This window comes from Callorhinus ursinus, unplaced genomic scaffold (assembly GCF_003265705.2).
Source record: "Callorhinus ursinus isolate GAN/ISIS: 27379988/994484 unplaced genomic scaffold, GSC_fseal_2.0 scaffold5, whole genome shotgun sequence".
Taxonomy (NCBI): Eukaryota; Metazoa; Chordata; class Mammalia; order Carnivora; family Otariidae; genus Callorhinus; species Callorhinus ursinus.
In genome coordinates, this window is record NW_027397067.1 from 78414240 (window position 1) to 78440841 (window position 26602).

A 26602-nucleotide genomic window follows, 5' to 3' on the forward strand; every position below is an offset into this window, starting at 1 on the left:
GATGAGTATCGCGTCACCACGACAAAAGTGAGTGTGACAAAAATGCAAGGAAATGAATACAATATAATTCTTTTTGTCATGTCACAAGATTATAAGTATGAAAAAAGTTAGATGTGGTTTGACTCATGTGTTTCTGTCCAATGATGGCTTCCCTGGTTTGTGGGGACAGAGAGAATGGCAAAGGAAACATCTTCCACTTGTTATGGCCAACGTTTCAAATAATGTCCTTAAAATAACCTAAAGGCAGACAAAGAGATCTGACCCGCCTCAGTGAGGAAGGCAAGCAGCCCAGTTGGCCCTGGGTGTCAGGCAAGTTCAGGGTGCAGGGGCTGGGAGACAGGCAGGGAGTGGGAGCTTACTGGGGTGGCCCAGATGCCACCTAATGGATTGGGGGCTATCGGGAACCACTGAAGTCTTTGTTAGGAGTATGATTTAATAAACTAGTTGTTATTCCACGAAACCTGACGCCCTCCCTGGGCTGCCATCTGCCAGCCGTGGTGCTCCTACGGAGACCAGCACGTCACAGGAGGCCCTTCATCATCAGGCTTTGGCTGAGCACTTCATGGTCATCTCCTGTCCCTCGAGCTCAGCCTATATTCCTGTCACAAAAAGCCACCTGTTGCCTGCTTCTATGTTATTATACATACTATTTTCTTTTACACAAAAAACTTGTCCCACCATTCACTATCTTAGAAATTCTGCTCGTTGTCCAAGATTCACTGAGCCTTGCTTCTTTACTCTCCATGGTGTTCCTAGCCTGACAGAGGAAATTTTGAGAGCCTCAAAGCTGCGGGCCATGTCATTCCATTCCAGCAAGAAGTACAGAATCTGGCTCTGGTTGACCTCCCATACATGTTAGTCAACTTCTCCCTTCCTTCTCCTGCTTAATCTTCAACAATTCTGATACACACACACACACACACACATACACACACACACAGAGAAATAATATATACATTTACAGATATGCATATCTACACACATACATATACCTAAAGATCATAAATGCATCCATACATATACACAAGCAGAAATACATACACTAACTCCATTTTAAAAATATTCTTATTTTTAAATAAGAATATTCTAAGTTGCATGGGGATGAAAATGTCTTGGCCAGAGTCATCCCCTAAGTGTCTGGGTCAGAACTCAGTCACAGGCTTGCCATGGCAGGGACATGGTTCAAGGCCCATTGCTACGGGCGGAGCGAAGGTGTCACCCATGAAGCAGGACCTCCTCCAGGCTGTGAGGAATACACTTCTGTTGTCTCCAGGTCACGCAGTCCATGGCGATTCGTTATAGCAGCCTGAGCAGCCCGACACACCCCTGCTCCCTCCTCCCCACTCCTGTGCCTGCTCGATCTCATCCAGCCAGGACCCCAGGGCATCACCCTTCCGTTCACAGACGAGATCTCGGGTGGCATCTAGTCTGATCACTGGACTCACACAGGAGAGGCCCTCTTTCTCTTTGCTCAGCGTCCCATGTTTGGAGAGCCTCCACAGCCACAAGACTCCATCAGGAAGAACCTCTGCTGGGCTTCCACCTTCCCTCTGCCCGGATTGGACTGCGAGGCAGGACGGGCCCGGAGGAGCCTTACCTGTACTAACCAGCGTGCTGTTGTTGTAGAGCGTCCCCAGGTGAGGCCCAGACAGTGACAGGAACGTGTGGAGTTTGTTGAGGTAATACCGAAACCGGGGCCGCGTGAGGACCGACCGGATGATGATGTTGCCAAGGGAATGGCCGATGAAGCTGTTAGGACAGAAGAGAACCGCGCATGAGCATGGCCGTGGGAGGCCAGCTGCTGTGCTGGGGAACACCGAGGGGTCCCGCCGTCCCCCACCCCGACTCGGGGATCTGGCAAAGCGAATGGGGGCTGCCAGCCCACCCTCCCTGGGTTTCCGGCCTCTGGCCACAGCAGTAAGCTTGAGATGGAAACCTCGGGCACAAGGCCTCTGCTGCCCAGTGTGGTCTGAAGAGAAGCGCGGGCGTGTGGCTGGGCTCTGCGTTCTGAGAGCAGCCCTGCCTGTGCTCTATGTCTCGCTTCCGGCCGCCGGGGGGCCCTGGCCATTCCCAGGATGAAACCCCACTTCCTTGGCCTGGCTGATGAGGCCGCTCACGACCTGACGTCTGACTCCCTCTGCGATTTTATTCATTGCCCACCATCACTGCAAATGTAAGGAGTCGCCCGTTGCTGGCCCGCGCTGCTGGACGCCCCTCCTGCATGCTCTGCTCCAGTCACACTGTGACTCACACATCTGAGGACCCAACGCAGCATTATTTTCAAACTGAATACCTGTTTATGAAAACCCTATCACATGAGGGTCCATGGCTCTGCTCATGGTGAGCACAAAACGGGCCGAGAAAGGAAATGAATGTTTGTCTATGAAATGGCATTACCTAGCTTTTCACTCCATCTCCATAGGCCTCTCCCTTCTCATTTGTGAAATAAAGAACGGATATTTTATCTCTGAGGCCTCAAATGACTAAGGCATGTGGCCTCATGGCTATGTCCACATACTGCAAGCACACAAAAAAACAAGCCATTGGTTCTTGTCTAAATCAGGAAACATTCCAGCCAAGCTCATTTCGGAGTGGAAGGGCCAAATGAGCGTGGACTGAAGTCCTCTTAGGGGCAGGTGATGCATTCTGCTGTTCCCCACCGGATGCCAGTGCTTATCCCACCTAGCAGGTGGGAAAATGGAGGCTCAGAGGTTTAGAAAGCCTAAAAGAGGTTGCGCGGTAGAGTCAGTGTTCAGATGAGTGAGTGTTAGAAGAGCAATTCAAACCTCGGGGTTTGTGCTAAAGTCCAGTTCCCTTTCTACTGAGCTATGAAATGCTCCTTTTCCCCCACTCACTCCTGCTCTGAAAGTCACCTACTCCAGTAAGTCACAAGTTAGCTTCTGAAGGTTGTAGACAGAAGGCAGCACTCTGAACTTGTCTACAGCCAACACCCAGAAATGCCTCTCCTCTTCTCCCAGCATTAACTACCTGTGGTTTCCTTTTACCTAATTCGGGATATGGAGAGGTTGTACAACTGGATGTGCTGAATGATTTCATCCAACAACCGATCCGTCATGGTATCAAAATCCGCAAATGTGTCCGTCTGGAAGAAGAGAGAGAGAACGGGTGTAGGTTGGGTGGGGTCACAGCAAGGCCAGGCTCTGTGCACAAGCCCACCTTCTTCCATGGTGGCACATTCTGGGAGTGTGCCTAAGCCCGATGTTGGGGTAACAGGTGGGGGTTCAGCACCAAGGAAAGGGGCCCATAGACTGGGGCTCTCAGGAAGAGACTCAGGACGCTGGAGAATCCTGTCAGAAGGCTGGCTGGAAAACGATGGGAGAAGCTGGTGGGCAAGAGCAGCAGGTCCACGGCACCAGCTGACACATCATCACGCGCCAGGGGCCGTACCTGCCTGCGTCCTGCCGGCCCCATGGTACCGGGAGGAACCGGGCTCTAAGGGTGAGCCCATGCCCCCAGGACTCACATCCCAAGCCCGCCTGGCCCCGAAACCGTGCTGTCTTCCCGGCACAGCCTCGGGACTGTGCTACCAGACCACGTCCAGAGCAGGGTCCAAAGCCATCCGTGACTCAGCAGGGATGGTCAGAGGATACGTGCAGAAAAGGAAGAGGAGGAACATCAGATGGGACTTTGAAAATCAGAAAGGGCAAACATGAGGAAGACATACTAGATTGGGAGATATCCCGTCAAGGATGAACTTTTGGAAACCGATGGGAACCACAGGGAGAGAGATTCAGGGCCAAGATAGAAGACACTTTCCCATAAGTGGAGTTGTCCTTCAGGGTCGTGGGCTACCTGGAACTGTGCTGAGTGCCAAGCTACAAAGGTGGACAAGGGGTGTCTCATGAGCATTTATCAGGGTGGGGAAGAAGGCGTGAAGAGGGGGCCTGTGGCTCATTGTCACCTGCCACTCAACGGTCCTAGAGACACCACAGAGATGGAGCACTCCGGTCACTTCTCAGTGTCCACGGAGTAAGAGAGACCCATGCCTGCAGGCCAGCAGGTGCGCTCTCCTGCTCACAGGACCTGTGCTTGGGGCTGCGCTTTCCCGTGCGAGCCTGTCTCCTCTCGAATCCTGCTGGGGGATAAGGCAGCCTACTCCTCACACCAGTGTCAGGCTTACACCATTTACAACACAGTGAAGTTGTGTTGTAAATGGTGTAAGCTCACCAGCTCATTACTTCTGTCTAGACCCGGTCCAGTAGTCCCTAGGTACCCCAGTCAAATCCCTCTGCCACGGGGGCTGCATCACAAGGGCTGGGTTAGGCCTGTGACAGCCCCCTTTGCCCAGTAGAGACCCATGGACCCCCAAACCATTTATGATCCAAGCTGTCACCTCCCCCAAGTGCCCTGCCACCTGACCCACATGTCCCCACTCTTTACTCTTTCTTCACCTTCCCAAAAGGAAATAATCCAGTGTTCTTTGGCAGGGTCCCCTTCTATGGGGGTGTCCACACGTCATCAGGGTGACTTTAGGAGGTCCTTCTAGACACGGCTCAGGGATTCTCTCAGTCCTGACGTTTTTCTTGTCATACCTGATTCTTTTCAGACATTAGGAAGTCCAGCTTTCCTCCAGGAAGCCCCAGTTCTATGAAAGTCTTCACCAGGCGGAGGTCCGCACTGTTCCCTAAAAACGACAGATAACCCCGCCACAGACCCATAGTTACTCATTATCAAAACGGACACACAAGGGATTTGGGCCCCCCTCTTCTCCCATCCCCCCATTTTCCATTTTTTCATTAAGCAGATAGTAAAAGCAGTGGAAACGAGCCCATCCTAGCGGTTCTAGCCCCCCCTGCCCCCCGACACAAGGTCAAGCAGTCCTACCTCAGTGGACTTTCTCCCTGATCTACAAACATGTGGCTCGTGAACATTCCACGCACAGCACATTTGCAAACACACTGCCCCCTCCTCTTCTACAGCCGATTCTGTTTAGTGAGGACACGCTGCACGGGGCACACGGGGTGGCTGATGTCTACATGCCCCACAATCTACATGTCCCCCTCTTCAAGTTCCCGCTTCGTACAAAGACCAGCTGTGCCAGCCACAGGCACCCGGCGAGACCCCGGATGGGCCAGGCAGGGCACGGTTATGTGCGATAGAGTAAGGATCGCCCTTGGGAGCAGGAGCCATGACTGTGCCAACTCCATGGACGCCACCGGACCCACCGCGACCGCAGGACAGAGCCATGACAGCTAAGGAATCTGAGGCCACTGCTAATGGCAGAGCGCAGTAAAGATTATCCAGAGGATGGATCTGCTATAACCCAATGAGCTTCAGAGTCAAGGATTTTTAAATGTAGATTTCATGCAGGCTCTGGGGGTGGATTGCATCGTACTGAATTTTTGGTCTATTCCTCAAAGGGATCCCTGTAAAGTCGAAAGTTAGAAGCTAGTCAGTGGACAGACAGGGGACCTACCTTCCCATACAACCAGAATTTCAAAGTAGTTTGTGGAACCGTGAGTGATATAGTTTACAAACGCTTATATCCTTCTTCATGAAACTACCAACTGACTCAAAGGATGGTGGGAGTGCCACATGGAAGTGGGGAGAACTACAGGATGTGAGGGTATCCCTAACCAGTAAGGATGACCCGATAGCCTCACACACGCCCTGTGATGGTGGCCCGCAGAGCATAGGCCCAAACCTGGGGGATCACAGCCACGAAATGCTCATGTTCTTTTAGGAAAGGTTTCTATTTTGTGTTATAAGTTAAATTTTATTCTTTCTGTTCATTTCTGATGATAAAATTTGGCTCTTTGGTCCTGTTGTGGTTCTTATTTAGAGTGACCTACGGATATTCCAGAACCTGGCCTTAAAAGAAAAGCAGCAAGTGTTTATACTTAGCCTGAGGAGTCTAAGTAAGGAATGCTAATGGCCCCTCCCTCCCCTTCAGCTACTGAGTGAAACTTGAAACTTTCTCAGAAAATAGGATTTGATAAGGTGTTACACTGAAAATAATTTGCAAGGATTCAAATCTTGGGCCTTTGGCACATCCTGAAGAGTTGTGTGAATATTCATATTCATATTCTGAATATACTCATATTCAGAGATATTCATATCTCTGCTAATATAAATATATCCTTGCAACTGAAACTTCAACAAATGGGTCCTGTACAACTCTGTAGCATCTGGACATTGGTACATTGAACTGGAGAAGTCACCATCAAGAGAAACCTATGTGTGATACCGGCTCTGTTTTTGATGGCTGCATGCCTAGCTGATAATGCTGTAACTGCCGGTTCGGGGTTGGGACCTAGCACACGCACTGCCAAGGTCGCCCTGTCTTCATAACCTCCCTCCCCAACATGCATCGTGGGCAAAAATAAAAGTCTGTGGCCTGACAAGATTTCTCATCTTAACGAACACACTGAGAGTATTTCTCGTTTTAATTTAATATCAGATAAGTAAGAGGGCACGCTGGTCATGCATGATATGAAGCTAAGTCGTCCACAGCACCTGTGTTAAAAGGGCATCATGCTGAGGAGAAAGTCATTCTTTGTCTTTCTTGCAGGCCTTCCGATTGCAAGTCCCAGTTTAAAAAAAAAAAAAAAAAAAAGGATGTTTTCAGGGACGCCTGGGTGGCTCAGTCGGTTGAGCATCTGACGCTTGATTTTAGCTCAGGTCGTGATCTCAGGGTGGTGAGATGGAGCTCCACATCGGGCTCCTTGCTCAGCACTGAGTCTGCTTGAGATTCTTTCCCTCTGCCCCTCCCCCTGCTCTCTCTTTCTCTCTTTAAAATAAATAAATAAATCTTAAAAAAAAAAACCACAAGTATGTCTTCAGTAGCTTTTTATTTTTTAAGAGAGAAAAGTGAGTCTCGAAAGTCCAGTCTTCTGACAGTGGGGTCAAACTTCAGTAAGATTATTTTCATATCATCGTAATTATTTTTAGTATTACTCTTCATGTGTGCCAACAGATTTTAGTATTTCCCTTGTGGTGGTGATTTGAAGTTTCTTTATTTTTAAAATATATTCAAAAAGTATACCAATTTCAATACAAATTTTGAAATACCAGGACAAGGTACCTGGGTGGAACAAAATTGGGGAAAGGTATGTAAACAGCTGGGACTTGGGAAGCAGTGACATGGATGCTGAGCAGGGACACCTCACCAGGCAGCGAGCCCGGGGTGACTAGACACAGTGGTGTGGGATGGCATGCATCTCTGGGAAAGGCATGAGGTTGAATCGCAGGAGGGAAAGGGTAGGAGATGATAGTGGGGAGGCTCAGAACACAGAAGCTTTCTAAGACAGAAGTTTATTTTATTTTCTGAGAGCTACAAAGAAAGATTTTTAGTAATGGACCGGCACGACCAGATCTGGTAAGATTTTTTAGAAGATGACTCAAACGGTATTGAGGACGACAGTTTGGACGGCGAAGAGATGAATTTGTTGGCATAAGGCAGAATGAAACCATGGGCTCTGGAGCTCTGACAGCTGGGTTTTCACCTTGGCTCAACCACATTAGCTGTGGGAACTTACACAAGTTATTTAGCTGGCCTCTTACACAGTGTCCCCAGTTATAATGGGACAATAACACCACCTACTCTGCAGAGATATTGTGAGAATCGATGACCTTAATGGATGTTAAGCATCTAGAAGGGTGCCTGGCCCCAGAGTGATAGACCAATGCTGCTTCTCCTCCCCTTCCTCCTCATCTAGAATGTATCATTTACCACTGGATTATTTGACACTTCACCAAATAGACCTGTTGACTGAGTGTCCCGGTATCCACGGCATACAGCCAGACAGCTAAATGCATTAGCCCCTGGATTGGGAATTCAGGGTATAAAGAATAGTGTGCCCTGGAAGCATAACACACCACCACTCCCTACTACATGATCACCAGAAGACAGTGAGCACAGGTTTTGCCACTTATCACCTGTGAGGCCCTAGAGAAGTCCTTTCCCTTTTCTGACGTTAGTTATGCACTGGAGTCCATATAAAGTGGATGTCAAGATGCTTCCAGAAATCATGTTTCACATTCCAGTTTTCAGATCAGTTATGATGTGAACTTGAGCTTGAGGAGAACTCAGATGCCCTGTACTTCCAGCTGATTGGATCACTTCCTTTTCAGCCAGTTCGGGAGAGGCTAGAATTCACAAGGGCAAGCAGGACCAACTGCTTGCATTTGGTCCAGGCTGAGCTGGGACCTCAAGATCTTCCAGCAGAGCTGGTAAGTTCTGTATCTTACAGAGTCTTAGAACTGATCGAGAAACCCAAAGAAAGCTGACACTGGGGCCTCAGTCATTTGGGAGGCAGGGCAGGGAGAAGGAGCCCTTCCCACTCTCTTCTCTCTTCCCCTGGACCTCTATAGTACTGGTATCTCTCGTAGCATTCAGCTCTCGGTCCATATTTGCTGATCTCACTAATTTAAGAATGCTTTAAGGTCAGGAACCATGTTGGGTCTCTGCAATCCCAGAACTTGGTACAGTATCTTATAGGCAAAAATTGCCCCATAAGTGAAAAAAGAATAAAAATAGGCAACAAAACAGTTTGGGCCACTAGCCTGAGCCTGTCCCACATGAATCTACATTCATTCCAATCTGTTTTTTCCCTTGTGCTTTTGACTCATGCATCCCTTGACATTTTCATCCCAATAATCCATCCACCCATCCATCCATCCACTCGCTCCATTCCTTCTTTTATTTTTGTTCATTAGTTTCATTGTTCATTCCATTTCTTCATTCATTCCATTATTTATTTATTCTATTTATTCCTTCACTGCATCATTACATTCATTTATGAATTTCATTTGCTCAACAGATTTTTGTGCCAGAGAGATAGATCTCTTCCTTGGGAACAAGGCCAGGCCATTTCCCTAGACCCAGGATGCTGCCGTCCCACAGTTGCTAATAACACTGTTGCACAAGTACCTGACTTAAAATCTTTCATAAATGTTATAAATTGTCCACAGTACAGAATTTTGAGGAGGAAACTTTTTGGGGGACTCACCATCTAGGCCATGGACACAGACTACCAGGTGAATCCCATCTTCCAAATTTTCTTCCTCTTCCTCTGGTGGGAAATACGGTATATCAGAAGCTAGTACAGATAAGTCACTGTACAGAAATCCATCAATCTTCAGTTCTTTTTTAAATTTTTCTTTGGCCTGATAAAAACTGGAGAATACACTAATTAATCAGAAGCCACACTGTGTATGCCATGTTGAGCAGGAGATGAGTTGAGCTGGCTGGGACGTGGGAGTGATGAACATCTATAAGGAAGTATCTGTGAGTAGCAAAGGCAGAATATGGAGCCTCGGGAGATGCTGGTGAGGGACGCTTTTTCTGAGCCAGGAGGCAGGAGAGCATTCCAGGAAAAGTTTTGTGTGATTTGGGTTCTGCAGATTTCTATGTGCACAGGCTACCATGGCTTGGCCTCTACCTGCTTCCCAGCATCATCTCCCAGCCTCCAGAGAGAACACATTTCTCAGGATTCCCTGCCTAAATCAAGTTTGCTTACTTCTGTGCCTTGGTGCGTTCAGGTCTGTCTGAAATGGGTTTCCCACTGGGTTATCACAATCTTTGCCCAAATAACAGACAAGGTGGTGATTAAGAGCACGGACTCAGGAGTCTGACTGCTAAGGTCAGAGTCTCAGCTTTGACACTTACTAGCTGTGGGCCAACCACTTAAAATCTCTGTGTTGGGTATCCTCAATTGTAAAAGAAGAATACACCATTATCTAATTCATAAAGTTATTCTGCGTGTTAAGTGACACAGTCTATGTAAAATGCTTAGAACAGTACTTAAAACTGATTAAACAGTAAGAAACATTATCTATTACCAGCCTCATCACCATCATCACCACCATCATCATCACCACCATTACCATCCCCATCATCACCATCACCACTGTGTCTCTCGTATTTGCTCTGCAGTCACCTCTAAAAGGTTTCCCCTGGCCCCCATCTCTAGGCACACTCGCTGCCCCCAGCCATATCGGGTCCTTCTTCTGGTTCAGCGGTGCATACACAGGAACCCTCCTGTTTACCCAGCTACCCTTGTTCACTTCTCTCATCTTTCTGTCTCCCTCTTAGGCTGTAAGGACGGTAACCTTACAAGCAGGCATTGGTCAGTGCTTGCTGTCTATTTATTAAATTGATGCCATAGGCATATTAGGTACTTAATATTCTTCAGAAAGTGAGGAATCCAATGTTTACCTGCCTGTGCAATCTCTTTCGTGGTTATCATTAATATGTAACTCTTCAGCATTTTGCAGAAGAGTAATAAAAGGATTCTATAATATACTTAATCAAATATATAGTTATAGATGAGGGAGCAATATGAATACAAACCTAACGCAAGGATGAAGGGATGGATTCTGGCATTATGCAAGGAATGACATGAGTAAGAACCACACAAAAGGGCTGAGGAGCCAAATCTGAGGCAGATTTCCTCAAAGGCCCTTAAAGAACAGCCCTCTCAAAATGTGCGAAGACAGAGGTACAGTGACATTCATAGCAGAGTTGTTTATCCTAATAAAAACTAAAAAAAAAAAAAAATCCCAAATATCCCTCTCTTAAGGAGTTTGTTCATAAATCATGGTACATATAGAAACTTTCCCAATATGTTAGGTTAAAAAAAACCTTACAGTTTGTACAGAATCATCCTATTTTTGCATAAGAAGAGAATAGAGATGTACACAAAAAAAGTGCAGAAGAACTTACGCAGTGGATGTAATTGAGAGATAGGCTTGCTGATAGATTTTACCTCTACTATTCTGCATCTCTGACTTGTAGAACATAAATATATTACTTTATCTAAATCGGGAAATAACTCCTATCTCAATATTGAAAGAGTATGCATGAACCTGAGCAATATGCGGGGAATCTAAAACCGTGCTGGGGGCGGGTAAGCCAGTGGTCGGCTTACCTGTACATCCTTTCACTGACTTCTTCCTCCAACTTGCTCGAATGGGTGGAGACCACAGCAAAGGAACCCAAGGGCTGATGAGTGATGGGCAACAGGGTCTGCTTGGCAGAGAACCCAGCCCGGGCAGGGGTCTCCTTGGGCACAGACGAGAAAGGGAGACACGTGGCAGTGCAAGACACGGATAGGTTGACGACCTCCACGGCCTTCAGGCTGTCCAGAGTGAAGGTCTCCGCTGGGCTCAGGTGGGACGCCATGATGGAAGTGCCTGCCCTTGGCTCTTGGTTTCCTAAAACCTGGGAGTGAATGAAGTGAGTCACAGGAGAGCACACGGTGCCTGCTTCACGTCCAGCCTCCAGAGGAGTGTGAGCTCCTTCGCTAAATGCTGCATCATCAGTGATGCGTGGTGAGCTGCTCTGCTCGTCCGTGGAACCCAGGTCGCTGGCATCAGCAGCTGCCCTACAGCTCCATTCAGGCACCTTATGGTGGGCGATCGTCTCATCATCTGAGATGCTGCTGTCGGAAAGAGCGCCTTTCCCCACATTCAAGTCTTCAGGCATGCCCTCTGGGGTCTCTGTTAGTACTCTAGGACAAGATTCGTGCCTAGGGATTTCAAGTGCTAGGATACGTGGTATTTTTATATTAAGACCTTTGGTTTCAACACCCGGAGGGTTCTCAGTCCTGCCATCAAGATGACAAGGCCCTTGAGGATCAAATTGACTCTCTGTACCTTTGGGGATGTCTATGTAACCAGGGCCCTGCTGGCTGTCGGCACCCGGAACCACCTGCACAAGGGAATGGTCTGCCCCAGCATCCTGGATTCTGGATCCCAAGGAGTCTACGCTTTCCATGGGTACAGCTGGACATTCAGCAAGACCTCCACCTTGCTGCACGGTGTCCACATCTTCAGCAGACTCCTCTGGACTACTGATTTGGGGTGCAGACACAGACTTGGTCAACTTGGTGAGTGCCAGCTCCCGTTCTTCCTCCTCAAAAGGCAAAGAGCTAATGGAGGTGAGAGACGCCTGGATCCCACTCGGCAAACTCGTATTACTCTCTGTGTGTCCACCCTCTAAGGAGTTCCTGTGCAGGGCATGTCTTCGAACCAGATGGTGCAAGACTTCCCGGTCACTGGGTAGCTCCAGGGCCCTGCTTCGCGCCTCGGACCAGGCAACAGAGCTTGGCTCGCTCTCAATGCCTGAATCCGAGATGATGGAAGAAGATCTCTTGATGACCCCCGAGAGCACCGACACTTCCTCCTGCTCCTCTGAGTGAGGGTCCTTTGGGGAAGCCCTAACATTCAAGGGATCCCTCAAAGTCGAGTTTAGTGGATCGCAGGGCTCAGAGGGGATGAGCTTCAGACTTAGCAGTGCCATCTTGCCCACCTGGTCTGCAACCTTTCCTAGAGTACTTGACTCATGGAGCATTATTTTCTCTGAAAGGATGGCATTTTGACAACCTCCACCCACTACCTCTTGGCCTGGCACAGCTCTGTGTGATTCATAGTTATCTGCAGAGTGCCCACTCTCCTGCTGAGCTCTAATGACCACTGTGGGCTCAGTACTGCAAGGCCTCTTATTGCTATGTGATTTCACATCAATGTAGGTGAGTGCCGGGGCCTGGCCATCCTCCGGACCTGGGCTCCTTCTGGGCAGGTCTTCATCTGCCTGTGGATGTGTTCCAACATCAGACCACTGGCCAGTCCAACATTCCTCTTCAGGCAAACCTGCTTTGTTCTGGGACTCACCAATTGTCAGATACACCTGAGATCCGGAGCACATGTCTGCACATTTTGGTGTGGTTATGTTGTCATCTGGCTCTGGACACCTAATAACTTCCTCATCAGAGTCCACTTGGGGTGGTTTCACGGTGGGCAAGACAAGGTCTTCCCTAAAAGGTGATTTTCTATTTACAAAAGGGTCCTCTTCTCTGTCCTTTAGATTCATTATTGCAGGACTTGTCGTTGGAACATCAAAATTAGGGTAAACACTCAAATTGTACCCTACAAAAAGAAGAAAGAAAGAAAAATGTATTGTAGTTTAAGAACCTATGTCCACAAACTATCCAAAAGCCCGACTATATAATAAATAATCTGGCTGAACTCTGCTCCTGGTTCCGAGGGGACAACCTCTGAATTTGTGCAATTTCCCAAGTGATGGAACGGTCTTTGTTATCGGTGGTGGGCCTTAAAAGCTTACACTAACCAGGTGACTCAAATGAGTCCCTTAATAGTTTATGCTAAGGAGATGACTCAGGATGGGGCCTGACCATGCCAGAAAGGCCAACTATTTGGTCAGGGCTTTGAGCCAGGTAGTACAGGTATTTTCCTCTGGGGAGAGCAGTTCAATCATGTGGCCAATGATTCGACCAGCCACGCCTAAAAAATGAAACCCGAATAAAATCTGTGGACTCTGGGGCTTGAGTAAGCTTCCCCGGTGGGCAATACACATTGATTTGCCAGGATGACCAGGCCTGGGGTCATGGGACCTTCATGTTTGGGACCCTTCCAGACCTTGCTTTACAGGTGTCTTCTTTTGGCTGGTCTTTATTTATATCCTTTATATTAAAATGGAAATCACAGGCATAGCACTTTCCTGAGCTCTGTGAACTGTTCCAGCAAATCATTGAACTGGAGGGGGGGGGTTGGAACCCCTGAATTGGTATCCAGTTGGTCAGGAGGACAGGTGGTCTAGGAACCCCCAAGCTTGTGTCTGACATGAGGGAAGTCTTATCAGAGGCTGTGCCCTCAACCTGTTTGACCTAATACCAGGTAATTCGTGTCAGAATCACCGTGCGCTAACGCAAAGCTGTCAAACATTGTAATTCATGATTGGTCTTTTACTTACCAAAATAGTTTTAATTTAATTACTACTTATAAATATTAAAGCATTTCTCTATATCATGTACAGTATTTACAGTGGAGAAAGAGCTTTGGAGCCAGGAAGGCCTGTTTTCTGGTCCTGACACCGGCCGCCACCAGCCCTGAGGCCTTGGACAACGACAGAACTTAAATAAGTTTTTTTTTTCCCTTTTGAGCTCACTTTCCTCAACTCTAGGAAGGGCAGATTCATAGCAACCAGCAGGCCTCATAGACATAGCTCACAGGAGAGTCATGATATGAACTGTCCACACGTGGGGAGGACGGATTCCTGCCTTCAGGAGAGAAACCCTCCAAGCTTGAGCTCTGTCACCAGGGCAATTATCCTGCATGGCATTCAGACCGCAGAGGTTCCCGGATCACTCTGATCTTCCCGGTAGGATGGCAGGGTCAAAGCATGACCTTCTTTCTCGTATTTTTCTTTACGGTAAACTATTATCTCTCTCATCCTGTCTCTGTTCTCTTTCCTTTTGTCTTCTCTCTTTCTCCTGCCCCTCCTCCTCCTCCATTTCCTGCTCCTCCCCCTATCTCTTTCTCTTTCTCTCCCTTCTAGTAAAACCTAAATGGAAGAGAATAAGTGTCTCCCATGTCTGTCAGTACCACAGCTCTCTTGAAAAAGCCATCTGATAGTTTATTCAATTTCCACATACACCAGACAATAAAAGAGGAACTGGGCTTTTATTTTATTTAAAACTTCTAAATTCTTCAAATGGTTTTCTTAGAAGTTAAAGGAATATAACTTTTGGAAGTTATGAAGTGAATCACTAAGATACTTACAAACCATATCACCAGCTCACACCTTGGGGTGAAATTTATGGCTGGGTCAAAGATTAGAACAAAGATCGAGGAAGAATGGGTCTCTTCCTTATGTGGATATGTTCTTGGGATCTTGAGACACTGAGCAAACGTCCCTTCCTTTGGGGGAGGTTTCCCACAGCCAACAGCAGGTTAAATGTTCTCTGAACAAATTCCCAGCATCCCCTCTACACAAACATACTCTAACACCATCACCACCACACAACTCACTTGTGCACTGGAAAGAAGGGTTGTGTTGTATGAGTATCAGGGTGCCCACGGCTAACATCACGGCTGCCACATGGTAAACTGTGTTCATAAAATGAATCGAGAATAGAACAGAAATGCAGCAGAACAAAGACTATTAGTCTCACGAACTGCTTATGTTGGTTTGAAAAAAACCGCAACATCCATGTTATTTAATCCATGAATAATGCATTGGCAGAGCCTATGCACAAAGCCCTATACTAGGCCACAGGTTAGGGAGAGGGGAAGTGGGGATCAGTTTTAATGATGAATTAGTCTCTGTCTCTAAGGGATTTTCAAAATATTGGGAAGCATACAAGGTACAGTAGAGTTGGCTCTCCTACATAAAGCATGTGGGCTGTATCCTGGAGAATATGAATTGGGTTCTTCAGAGATGGAGTTAATGAGTCATATGAGGCACAGAGAACAGCAAGGGCCAAGACCCAGAAGCCTGGGGTGCACAGTCTGGCCAGATATCAGTTAGATCTCGTGTGAATGGAGCTAGGGAGAACGGGGGCATGAGGCGGGCATGGGGTTAGACAGGTAGAGGGAAACCACCATATGGATGGACCTACCTGAATGCCCTGTATAAATGAGGAGCCTGGTCTTTATAGTACAGGCATCAGGAGATTGGCAAAGTCTTGGAACAGAGAGGAAAGATGCCTCTGATTGTCAAAATAACAACACTAGCTTCACTACCACAACTGTGGAAAAATAAAGGAGTAGCGGAGGATCTAATTCAAAGAGAATGGATTTAGTCCTCAACTAACGACCAGTATCAGCTGACATGCATTCATAACTTCCTTTGTGCCTTAAGTGTTCTATGGATGGACCTATCCACTGCTCACAGTAGACCTACAGAATATAAATTACAATTCCTTTTGCCCAATTTCACAGTCACTAATGGTTGGAGCAAAGATTCCATTTGAGGCAGTCTGGTCAACTGTTAAGGCCCTTAGGTAAAAGGTTCAATTGCCTTGGGGCAGAAGAGTGAGGGGTCCCGGGGAGGAGGGATCACAGACAATATAGACAGAATTTGCAAGGGTCTGGCACACAGTAGGTATCTAGCCCATGGTACTGTAGCAGACCATGAATAAATATTACTATTTTAATACGGAAATGGGACTCTTTTATTTCCCTTTCTTCACCACACTGAAACAATGGAACGCAAATCTGATGACCTCCTTGAAAATTACATTAAGGTCACCAATTCCTGGGGAAAGGGAAATAGTTCTTTATTTGCTAATGCTTTTGCTCTGGGATTAAAGAACCATCAGAGCACACTGTGAAGGAACAAAGAAGGTCAAGAGAAGTTCTGAGTGGGGAAGTAGTCTTGGGAAAAGGGAACAAACAGGTGAGAGGTCTATAGAGAGTCTTGGGGAGAGAGCCAATCCTCTGAGAGCAATTGCCTTGGGGTCCTTCTGGGAAGACGGGATCCTTAGTGCTGGGGCCACAGACTCAGTCAAGTTCCCTGTCCCAAGCACCTTCCAGAAGCTGCAAAGAGATGCTGCCTCTGAAACACAGGCAAAGATGGACAATACATGGCTTCGAGGCCCCTGCAGGGGCAGATGGCCCCCAGCCACATGAAATCTAGAGCACGGACTTGGAGGGCAGCAGAGAAGGGCCAGCAGGGCAGCCCGCGAAAGCCCAAGATTGACTTCCCATCATGTGTGGCAGAATGGATGGGTTCAGCAGATAGGAAGATTTATAAAAAACAAAGCAATACAATTGTATGCATGAGTTGCAGGACTGAAATTTGCATCCATCAGGGTGTCTATTCATATGTAAAGGAAACAGACTGAAGACTTTCTGCAAGGAAGCCAAGTAGTAAATCCGAGGGTCTGATCTCAGGTGCTTATTGTAAATTTCTTCCCTACCTGTTCAGGTGTTCTGTAGCAATCATATATAACTATAATGAAGATGAGCACACACACATAACAAACACACGCACACTTAGCCTTGGTGCAAAGTACCAAGCGTTTTTTTGACCAGCTGGGTAGGCGGCCTTCTCTAGCGTGCGTCCCCTTCTTGCTGTCATACACAGTGTTGACGCTAGATGTCAGGGCACAACTGAGAATCCAGTAACATCCCTCCATCACGAAGTTACACTGTCCTTGGAAGTCTCCTTGACTTTTTTCTTTTTTTCTTTTTCTTTTTTAAAGATCCTACAAATCTCTGCCTGCAGAAACTCTGAAATTTAAGTGGCGCATGACTTAAATGATGGGCATCCCAGCATCATGGTTTGAAACGCCTCACAAAGAGATGGCAAAAAAAAAAAAAACCAAAAAATCAAAGAGATGGCAGGGCAGATCTTGAATATTGTATTCACCGTGCCTCAGTTTCTCTCTGTGAAATAGGGCTTATGAAGTTTTTTGTTTTGTTTTGTTTTGTTTTTAAGAGAATTCAAAAGATAAAACACGAAAGACTTCCAGCCGGCAACTTTCTGGCTCTTTAAGGGATCATGGGTCTACTTCAGCTATGATAGCTTCTGGGTTTCCATGAGCAGGGCTGTGGGAGGGGACAGAGGACTAACATCCACGGAATGCCCCGTGGGCACCAGGCTCTCTCCCGCTGACCTATCAGTTCCCTAACACACTGTGCTGCCCAGCAAGACAGACCGCGATGTGGATACAAACGCACAGATACACACAGATGGGATTCCAGCCCACTTTCTGAATACCTTGCCCGGTTCGTGGCATGAAGCAAGCACTCCACAGGAGTCTGAACTGAATGCTACCAAAGTTCAATGAGAAATGACTTTATATTTGAGATATGAAAGGATGTCCATCCTCTGCTGAGGGTGAGGGGAGAATCTGGTTCCCATTTCATAGGTGAAAACACCAAGGCACTTGGTAGAATTTTACCCCAGAGGGAGTCAGGAAGGGGATCTCTACCATAGCTGCCCTTCTGTTGCGTTGATTTGTCAATTGCACTGACACAAGGTCATCTCAAATAACTAGCTTAGCCAGAGATTTTGTGTCTCCTCCATGAACTGCCAAATCACTTCCTTGATTTGGCTCCACTGCTGCTGGAACATAAGTAGGGCAACTGACCGGAATCCACGGATAAGCCTTAGTCTTGAGTCTTTCCAGAACAAAGACCAACCTGTTGCAGGGCAGTCCACGTATCTGTCCTCAAAGATAACTGGCAAGGTGTTCCAGTCGCCATCGATGTCCAGGCACTCCGCGGGCAGCGGGGGCATGGTGGTAAGGTACTCCGAGTTACGGATGTCCAGAGACAACTGGCTGTGGGTCTGTATCCTGGGGACACACATACTGGTTGAGCATCGGAACAAGTTTTAAATGTGGTAAGAGTCATTGCCTCACATCCCCTCATCCCAAGAAAACACTCAGGAAACATTCAGCAGGCTCTGACAATACATCATCTGTGTGTCCATCCTCTCTTCCTTCCTCCCAGCCAGCTACCCAGCCCCACTGGTCTGGGCACTGAGCTTAGAGGTCACGGATCGTGCGACCGGGGCACGTATCACATTCCATTTTAGTGGGATGCAATAAATACCATTCCAGTGGAGCAGGATCTGAGCTTCTAAATGGCTAGAAATCTTAAATTAGTACTTTGGAGGAAAAACTTCAAACTCCTTATCCTTTATTCTCGCTTTTCTAACCTATAACACTTAGAGTCTGAATTCTAGGTCGTGGCATTGTATTAAGGACCATCTAAGATTGCTTTTTTTTTTTTTCTTGTTTTATTGCTTACTCTGTGGACACCAGCATCCTGGATTAGCGGGTAAGTGCCCCTAGCTCAGGATCCACGAGTTTTGGTTCCTCCGTGTAAGATAAAAAAATGCCTTAAATTCTTCCTCCCTGGACCAAACACCCTTCCACCAGCAGGAATTGGATTTTGGAGTTTGAGATCATCAGTACTCCTCATTCAAAAGATGGTATAGTAGGAAATGTTTATTCCCTTTCTCAAGTCCCTAGAGAAGGGAAAGAGTCTATTTCCTCCCACAAAGGAAGAATATTAACATTCCATCATTCACCATTCCACCTCAATCACTTTTTTTTAAGATTTTATTTATTTATTTGACATAGAGAGAGAGACAGCGAGAGAGATCACAGAGCTCTGAAGAGGGAGTAGCAAACTCGCCGCTGAGCAGAGAGCCTGATGCAGGGCTCGATCCCAGGACCCTGAGATCATGACCTGAGCCGAAGGCAGATGCCCAACGATTGAGCCACCCAGGCGCCCCTTACCTCAATCACTCTTAAACCCAGGGAGAAGAGGCTGGTAAGTCTGGGAGAAGAATTACACACACATAGTTAGCTTCTATCTGTCTGAATGACTGTCACTGTTTTTAGAGCAGCCTGACCTCTGGAAGCCCCCACATCACTCTTTAGCCATGTAGACAGGTCACCTGCTCCCACAGAACCACTCATAGAGGCAGAACTCCACACAAGCCCAGGGAAAATTCTCTCATTCTGCACTCTCGGGAACAAATATACTGAACGTATATGCATATAGGATACTTTATACATGTATTTTGAATATACATATGAAATATGAATATTTTATTTCTTTCTTATTATTCAACTGGATTTTAACCTATGATCAAAAAGGATAAACAATGTGGGTGGCTCAGTCGGTTAAGTGTCCGACTCTTGACTTTGGCTCAGATCGTGATTTCAGGGTCATGAGGGTGAGCCCCAGGTCGGGCTCTGTGCTCAGTAGGGAGTCTGCTTGGGATTCTCTCTCCCTCGGCACCTCCCCCTTGCTCCCCACCCTCCCTGTCTCTTAAAAAAAAAAAAAAAAAAGATAAGCAATGTATTTATTCTCTTCTTCAAAGCCATGAAGGCTGTAGCAACTTCTTAATATCGTGAAGCTTTCTCTGAATATTTAAAGGGAATTTTGTTGCAATCAATCCCGTACTTCTTAGCTATCACCTGAACCTGGAAATTCTGGTCCAGTTTTTAGTTTATTAAAAAAGTACACTGACTGGACACCCACGTGCGGAGGACTGGGTCCCCAGGCAAAGGTATATACCGCCAGGATGGAAACTTGATTCTGGACCTAGAGAGCTCACAGTCATGAATAAATCGGGTGATTAATCAAGTAACTACCACACAGCAGGAGAGGTGCTGGGGAGTCGGGTCCGGGTTACCTCCTGCCAGAAGATGGCTTCTTGACTTTGTGACTTTGTGGATGTGACCAAGCACCTAAAGCACGGCTGAGCGTGTGTTTAAACAAATGACTAAAAATTCTAGAGCACATACACAGTTCTGTCACCTCACACCTAGGATGGCTATTCTTAAACCCAAGAAAAAAGCAAGCGTTGGTGAGGATGTGGCTATGTTGCCGCCCTCGGACACTGTTGATGAGGACGTGAAACGTCACAGTTGCTGTGGAAAACAGTGTGGAAGTTCTTGGGGAAATTAAAAATAGAAGCACCATGTGATCTGGCAATCCTGCTTCTGGGTATTTATCCGAAAGCACGGACATCAGGGTCTCTAAGAGATCCATGCACCCCCACGTGCATAGCAGCACTATTCACAATAGCCCGGCCACGGAGACAGGCTGAGTCTGTGAACAGAAAAAGGATCAAGAAAACGCAGGACACTGGGATATTATTCAGCCTTAAAAAAAGAAGGAAACCTTGTCCTATGTGACAATGTGGACAAACCTTGAGGACGTTGTGCTAAGTGAAAGAAGTCAACCTCACAAGGACAAATACTCTGTGGTTCCACGTGCAGGAGGAATTGAAAATAGTCAAATTCAGAGTCAAAAAAATAAAGGGGAGTGGTTGCCAGGGGCTGGGTGGGGAAATGGGGAGATGCTAGTCAACGGGCATAAAGTTTCAAGGCAGAAAAACAAATTCTGGAGAGCTGCTATCTGCAGCATCCAGGGCCCAGTTCCTCACCTACTTATCTCCCTGACCCAAGGAGTATATCGAACAACACACAGACACTTCTATTTTGGAGGCTGAGAAAGCCAGATTCAGCTCCTCAGGATAATGGTTCACCACTATATCACGGAGCCACAGCTATATACCATAAGGACGCTAGGAGTGTGGGATCTGGACTCTAGCAGACCTGTGTGTGCATCACATGCTTGCTGTGTGGTCTAAAATTAGTTACTTAGCCTCTCTGAGCCCAGGTTTTCCCAGTTTCTTCTTCGGTGAAGTGGGGATACAAACAGTTCCGAGCTCACAGTGTTAGTGTGGGCATTCAATGAGCCAACGCAGGGAGAGCACTTAGCTGGGCTTCTGACTCGAGGCATCTCAATAGGCAAAGCACCAAGAAGGCAGGGAAAGTGCCTTTTGCGTTCAGACACTATAGACACGGCATCTTGTAAAATGAATGACTTTCAAAAATTAGCGTTATACTTATTTCTACAGAAAAACCTAAAAGGCAGGTGATCAGTCAGTTGTCATTGTTACAGAGGTTAAATAATCCCCAGGATGGGTCTTCCTGCACATCAACACTTCTGCATTCATTCATTCAAGAAGGTCTCAACTGAGCCCCTCCTTACTGTGTGAAAAGCACAGGCTGGGCACAAGTAAAGCAGAAGCAAGGGACAATAAAACACACGCTTGCCACCAGCCAGTTCTAAAACATTTTCAAACACTGCAACATTGCATTTTTAAATACTGCAGTCCATGGCAAGAAACAGTCTCCATTTTACGTGGCGACCCAGTACGACCACACGCTCCTAGAAACACACACCAAAGCAAAAGTTTCAGAAACACGTCTTACTGGTACTCCCTACTCCATCTTGTCCTATTCTATCCTGTTTCGTGTAGAAGCGCTGTCCCAAACCCACGACGTGGATTCACAGTGTACTCAATGTGCCCCACTGTTCGAGAAACACAATCTAGGATGAGCTTGAACTAGATGGGTCTTGAACTAGATGGGTCTTGAACTTGATGGGTCTTGAACTTGATGGGTCTTGAACTTGATGGGTCTTGAACTAGATGGGTCTTGAACTTGATGGGTCTTGAACTTGATGGGTCTTGAACTTGATGGGTCTTGACAGATGAGTGTCACCAGGGCCACCTTGTCTGTCCACTTGTCCATCCTGATTTGGGGGGATGGTTCTGTCTCCTATGCACACCCTCCCTCTCCAGCTCCGACCCCCAGGTGGGTATACCCATGCCGGTGCACGCTTACTAGCCTGGCCTCACACCTGCTCACTGCCTCATTCTGAGATGAAACTCCATTCATAGTACTCTGTACCTTTCCTCCAGTAACTTTCTCAATCGGACGTAAAATGCCCCTTTTGGTTCTGTACCTCTTACTCTTAATGACCTAATTACAAGTTTACTTCTTCCTGAATAATATTGCTTCTAGCCTTGTGTATGCCTAACTTTACAGGTTAATATCTTCTAGTGAATAGTACTCAGTGCCTCTGCAACTGCTCTGTGAGACAGGTACTCTGGTCTCCTGGGTATCTGCAGGGCTCAGTCCGCACCTGCTCCAGACTTCTTCCGTGACAGCTCAAAGGAAAAGCCCTCTCCATTCTTACCACACTGATATGTCTCTCATTGGCACTTACTGCATTTGCATATCATATTTATTTATTTATATGCCTTCTGCTATTAAAATAGGGATTTGTCTGTTTTAGTCACTGCTAAATATCTAATGCCCGGAAGAGTGTCAGGCCCATAGTCCACACTAAGTGGGTATCTGCTGAATGAAGGACTCTCCTATTTACTTCTAGGCAGCAACCAAAGAGAGGCTCAGGAACTGGTCTGGTGTCACAAACCTTGTAAGTTCCAGGACCAAGATTTCAAACCACGTGTATCAGTTTGAGATCAGGTCTTTCCACCATACTCTTCGCCAGCTTTTACAAAAGGCCTTAATCATAATTGTCATGGTACAACGTCTGAGTTCTTTGCCCTGCTCCCTAAAGTCCTACACGGGCTGGTCCCTACCCACCTTGCTGGTCCTGCCTCCCTCCCCCTCATTCCTGCTCACTCCATCCTAGAGCTACACTGGTCTTCCTGCTGCTCCTCAAACGCCCCGTGTTCCCGTGCAAGAGCCTCGGCACCAGCTTTTCCCTCTGACTGGTCTTCTTTCATATCGAGGTCTGTCCGGATAGACCCCAGTTTCTATTCAAACGCCACATCCTCAGGAAGACTCCCTCTCAGCACTTTGGCTTAAAGAGTCCTTACCCCACACCCAGGGCTGTGTTGGAGGCGGTCCCACCAGCTTGCAAGAGCCAACTGTGCACATCTCTTCCCAGTCCCGTGTCCAGAGATCACATATTGGCACATGACAGCCACCGTTGTGGGAGAATTCACGCAGTGGAAATCGGCAAACACCACAGACCCAGGATATTGTTTGTGTTGTTCCGAGAGCTCGCCCCTCAACATTTATGAGGATGCCGGCTATGTCCCTTCTCATCGTGTTCCGTGTCCTCACCTTGATTTGGTTTTCTTTACTTGTCACTACCTGAGATAATTCGATTTACGTCTTGCCTGTTTCTGCCCTAGAATGAGAGACCTGCAAGGACAGCATCTTTAATTTGTTCCCTGCAGTGCCGCAGCGCCCATGTGCATAATCAACAACTGTGGAACGTGTGAGTCACCACCTAGCGTCTTGTGAATGGAGTCTGTGGCTTGGACGGAGTATTGCATGTGCGTGGATGTTCTCATTTGGTCCTTTCAGCTCCTACCTTACCCGTTTTAGGGAAACTAAGACTAGGGGAGGACAAGGGAGAAAAACAAACCAACAACAACCCAGCAACAGAACAGCCCTTTCTCAAGGCCCTGCCGTAGGTCCAATGGAAGACTAGGATTTTGAACCCAAGTCGGCCAAGTACCATATCGTCTGAACTTGAGTGGTCAGCATCTCAGTGAAACTCTTCTGGAAGAGGAGCCCCCTCTGTGTCTGTCCCCTCCACAGGCGCCCATGCTCCTGGGGAACAGAGCACACCCGGCGATTGAGGGGCCGCTTATTGTGGGGACTCAGGAAGCAGGTTCCCGCAACAGTCCTGATTTATAGCATCTTGCTCCGCGGCCCTCACAGTTCTGCTCACATTTGCTCACACTAACTCTTCTGACTGCAGTTGCTGGGCCGAATGAAGACGTGAGTGAGTGAAGGTCTACCTGGTTCCAGACAAGCTATTTTCATCACAGATGTGTTTTTCTTGGTGCCTTCCCATCCCCCCACCTCAGATTCCACGAGGCAAACTGTAAATGCTGCTTAGCTGTCCAACTGGAGGAAGTGTGGAGAGAAGGAGAGGGTTACAAAGCAGAGGGCGAAAAGGTCTTCAGGTCTGTCTTGCGTGACAGATGAACCTGAAATGTTTCTCCTGCTGGATTTATCGGGCCGTCTCGGACACTACTGCATCCGCATGTATTCCTTGAGGTGAACGTATCATTCAGAAACAAAGAGAGCCCCTTGAACTTGGGTAGCAAACGCTACCCCATCTTGGAGGGACCCACCTGTTCCCGCCCACTGGGGAGCTCTACAAGAGAATGACCTCATTTTTTTGTTAACCCTCTGACTTTTCTCGTATGTTTTCATTTTTTTCTTTAATTTTGGAGGAAGGCAGACTTAGAAATACATCAGTCCGCCTAATTAGGTAGTTCCGTCCTCATTCTTATGCTAAATGTGTTTCGAAGCTACTGCAAAGTCTCCAGCTAATTCTGTGTTTTTTTCTGACATAGCTTGTGGCCACACCACCTGCTTCTACTTCATTTCACAAAGAAGACTCAGCACAGATGTCTTCAGGGACCTAGGAAGTCTCGATTCTGTCTATAGAACCGTAATAACATTCAACAAAAGAAAACTTTGGCTATTGACCTTCTCTGCCACCTACCAGCTCCCACCTCTGCAATTTGTCTGACTCTTTTGCCTGCAGAGAAAATGCAGCTCGAATGTGCAGAGGTGGGCAGACTTCTCTCCTCCGCAGTCAGAGACGGAGAGAAGAAGGGCCTTTGAAAGAGAACGCCTTGGGTGGCCACTTTGGCATTGTGACGTGGGCATGCAATTGGTTACTTACAGATTCTCCTGAAAGGTCAGGACTGCAAGCTTTTGGTGCTCCATATAAAAGAAGGCCTCAGAAAACCTTCGGACCTGAGGAATAAGATCGCATGAACAGTTTAATTCACGGGACGGACATTACCTTGATTTTCCAAAGGGAAACTGACAAAGGAGAGCTGAGCCCCCCCCCCCCCCCCCCCCCGCCCGAGGGTCTGAAACAAGTGCTTCCGCAGGTGTCCTCTCTTAGCCCAAAGCTGGTTTAGGGACACAGTTTAATGCAGATTTGTGAACCTATTCTTACACTGCTTTCTATAATTTGTTTATGTAGGTCTTATCTCTTCTACTAGAAGACACTTGAAAACCGTGACCATAAGTAAATGCAGAGGAAACAGAACTGGCAACGCCAGTCATGTAAGTGCATCCACAAAGTGCTTTGCGGACCCAGATCTTTGGTCTTCTTGCTGTAAACGAGGAGACCGACATCTATTATGCATTAGTACCTGTCCATACGAACCCAACCTGGTGGCAAAGAAATACACCAAGAAAAATGTCTGACATTTGAAAACACTTCTCCAAAATACTTCCGGAGCATTTGGAACATCCCTCATGCTATCATCTAGTAGCCAAGACAGATATTTTACGAATGGCGGAGGTCAAGGTTTCAGAGGATGAACCAGTTCATAGAGTCTCACCGAGAGCTCAAGGTGGAGCCAGGACCGGCACACGCAGCTACGGAAGTAAACCCAAATTCCTGTTCTGCCCAATGAACTAACTGTGGGAAAGCTCCCTCAAGGGAACACTGGCACGTGATTAGAGAATTTATACCACTTGACACCTTACCCTCAAGGTGTGATGTTCCTGGGTGAGATAAGAGGTCACCTGGGAGTGTAGAGTCACTGTGTCTAGGAACTGGGTCCACAGAGCCATCAGTTGGGAGGTGAGCCAGGCGAGATCCTTACTTATCTGCTCGGCTATCTTCTCGGGATTGTTCAACATCTGGAGAGGCAAAATGGTGGTAGTAAAGGACCTCTGCCCTGGGGAGCTACTGCAGACTTCCTCCTAAAACCTTCGCTGACTTCCCTGCTGTTAGGGAATCTCTCCTTCCACTGGACTCTGTATCATATTACATTCTGAGCTCAGTCCTCCTCAATCATTACAGTATCTACTTCTTCAGGGTTACTGTTTGGTAGGTGGAACACTAGACATTTTGTGTGTGCTCCCCTTTTCATGCTCACCTGTTACCCTTTTAGTAGAGTTATTGCATATCATTTCACAAGGAAAATAAAACGAGAATCAGAGGAATTGAGTAGCCCAGCCAAGGCCACACAGAGCTGGGATTCAGGGGCACAGCTGTCTAACCACAGACCCACAGCACCACGGCGCCTTTCCATAATAGGTGTTGAAAACACTTCCTGAGAGATGCTAACGTCTTTATAACCTCAGAGTACCTTAACTAGTTAGGTGATTTGCACAGGGGTGTGGGGGGCTGCTCAACAGCCCTACCACCATCTTCCCACAATCACTCCAAATAGCTTCAGGGGGGATCTTGGGTTGCCTTAACTACAATTTGAAGATGCCAGGCCAGAGAGGGCCTCGCGCCTTTGAAGGAAACTTTGGGTAGCTTTAGTTTAGAACAGGGAGGCCATCCGCTGGGGGACGGGGCAGACTTTGATTCTGGAGGGGAGATCAAGTCTCAGAGGGGGAAGGCAGAGAGCCAGGTGTCAAAGCCTGACACTGAGTGGTAGACCCCATCATTTATTCAACAAGCCCTTAATGTGCGTCTTCCATGTCCCAGGCACGTGTTTTGAATAAACGGGGACACAAAGTTGAATAAGGGAGGGTCTCTGCTGGAA

At 47.3% G+C, this 26602-nt stretch overlaps 1 protein-coding gene across 5 annotated transcripts in view; it reads right to left on the minus strand.

Moving 5' to 3' along the window:
* The window catches only part of FAM135B (family with sequence similarity 135 member B), a 271496-nt gene that overhangs the window by 2540 nt on the left and 242354 nt on the right, over positions 1 to 26602 (minus strand). For 4 of the 5 annotated variants that reach the window (XM_025871527.2, XM_073893243.1, XM_073893244.1 and 1 more), the window contains 8 exons: positions 25590 to 25745; positions 24769 to 24842; positions 17914 to 18068; positions 10893 to 12891; positions 8973 to 9139; positions 4554 to 4645; positions 3006 to 3103; positions 1598 to 1749 (listed from right to left, as the gene is read on the minus strand). In XM_025871527.2, coding sequence (XP_025727312.2) covers positions 1598 to 1749; positions 3006 to 3103; positions 4554 to 4645; positions 8973 to 9139; positions 10893 to 12891; positions 17914 to 18068; positions 24769 to 24842; positions 25590 to 25745 — 2893 coding nt within the window. Of the gene's footprint in view, positions 1 to 1597; positions 1750 to 3005; positions 3104 to 4553; positions 4646 to 8972; positions 9140 to 10892; positions 12892 to 17913; positions 18069 to 24768; positions 24843 to 25589; positions 25746 to 26602 lie in introns of those variants that run through there. The other variant, XR_012378374.1, reaches the window with a different exon arrangement.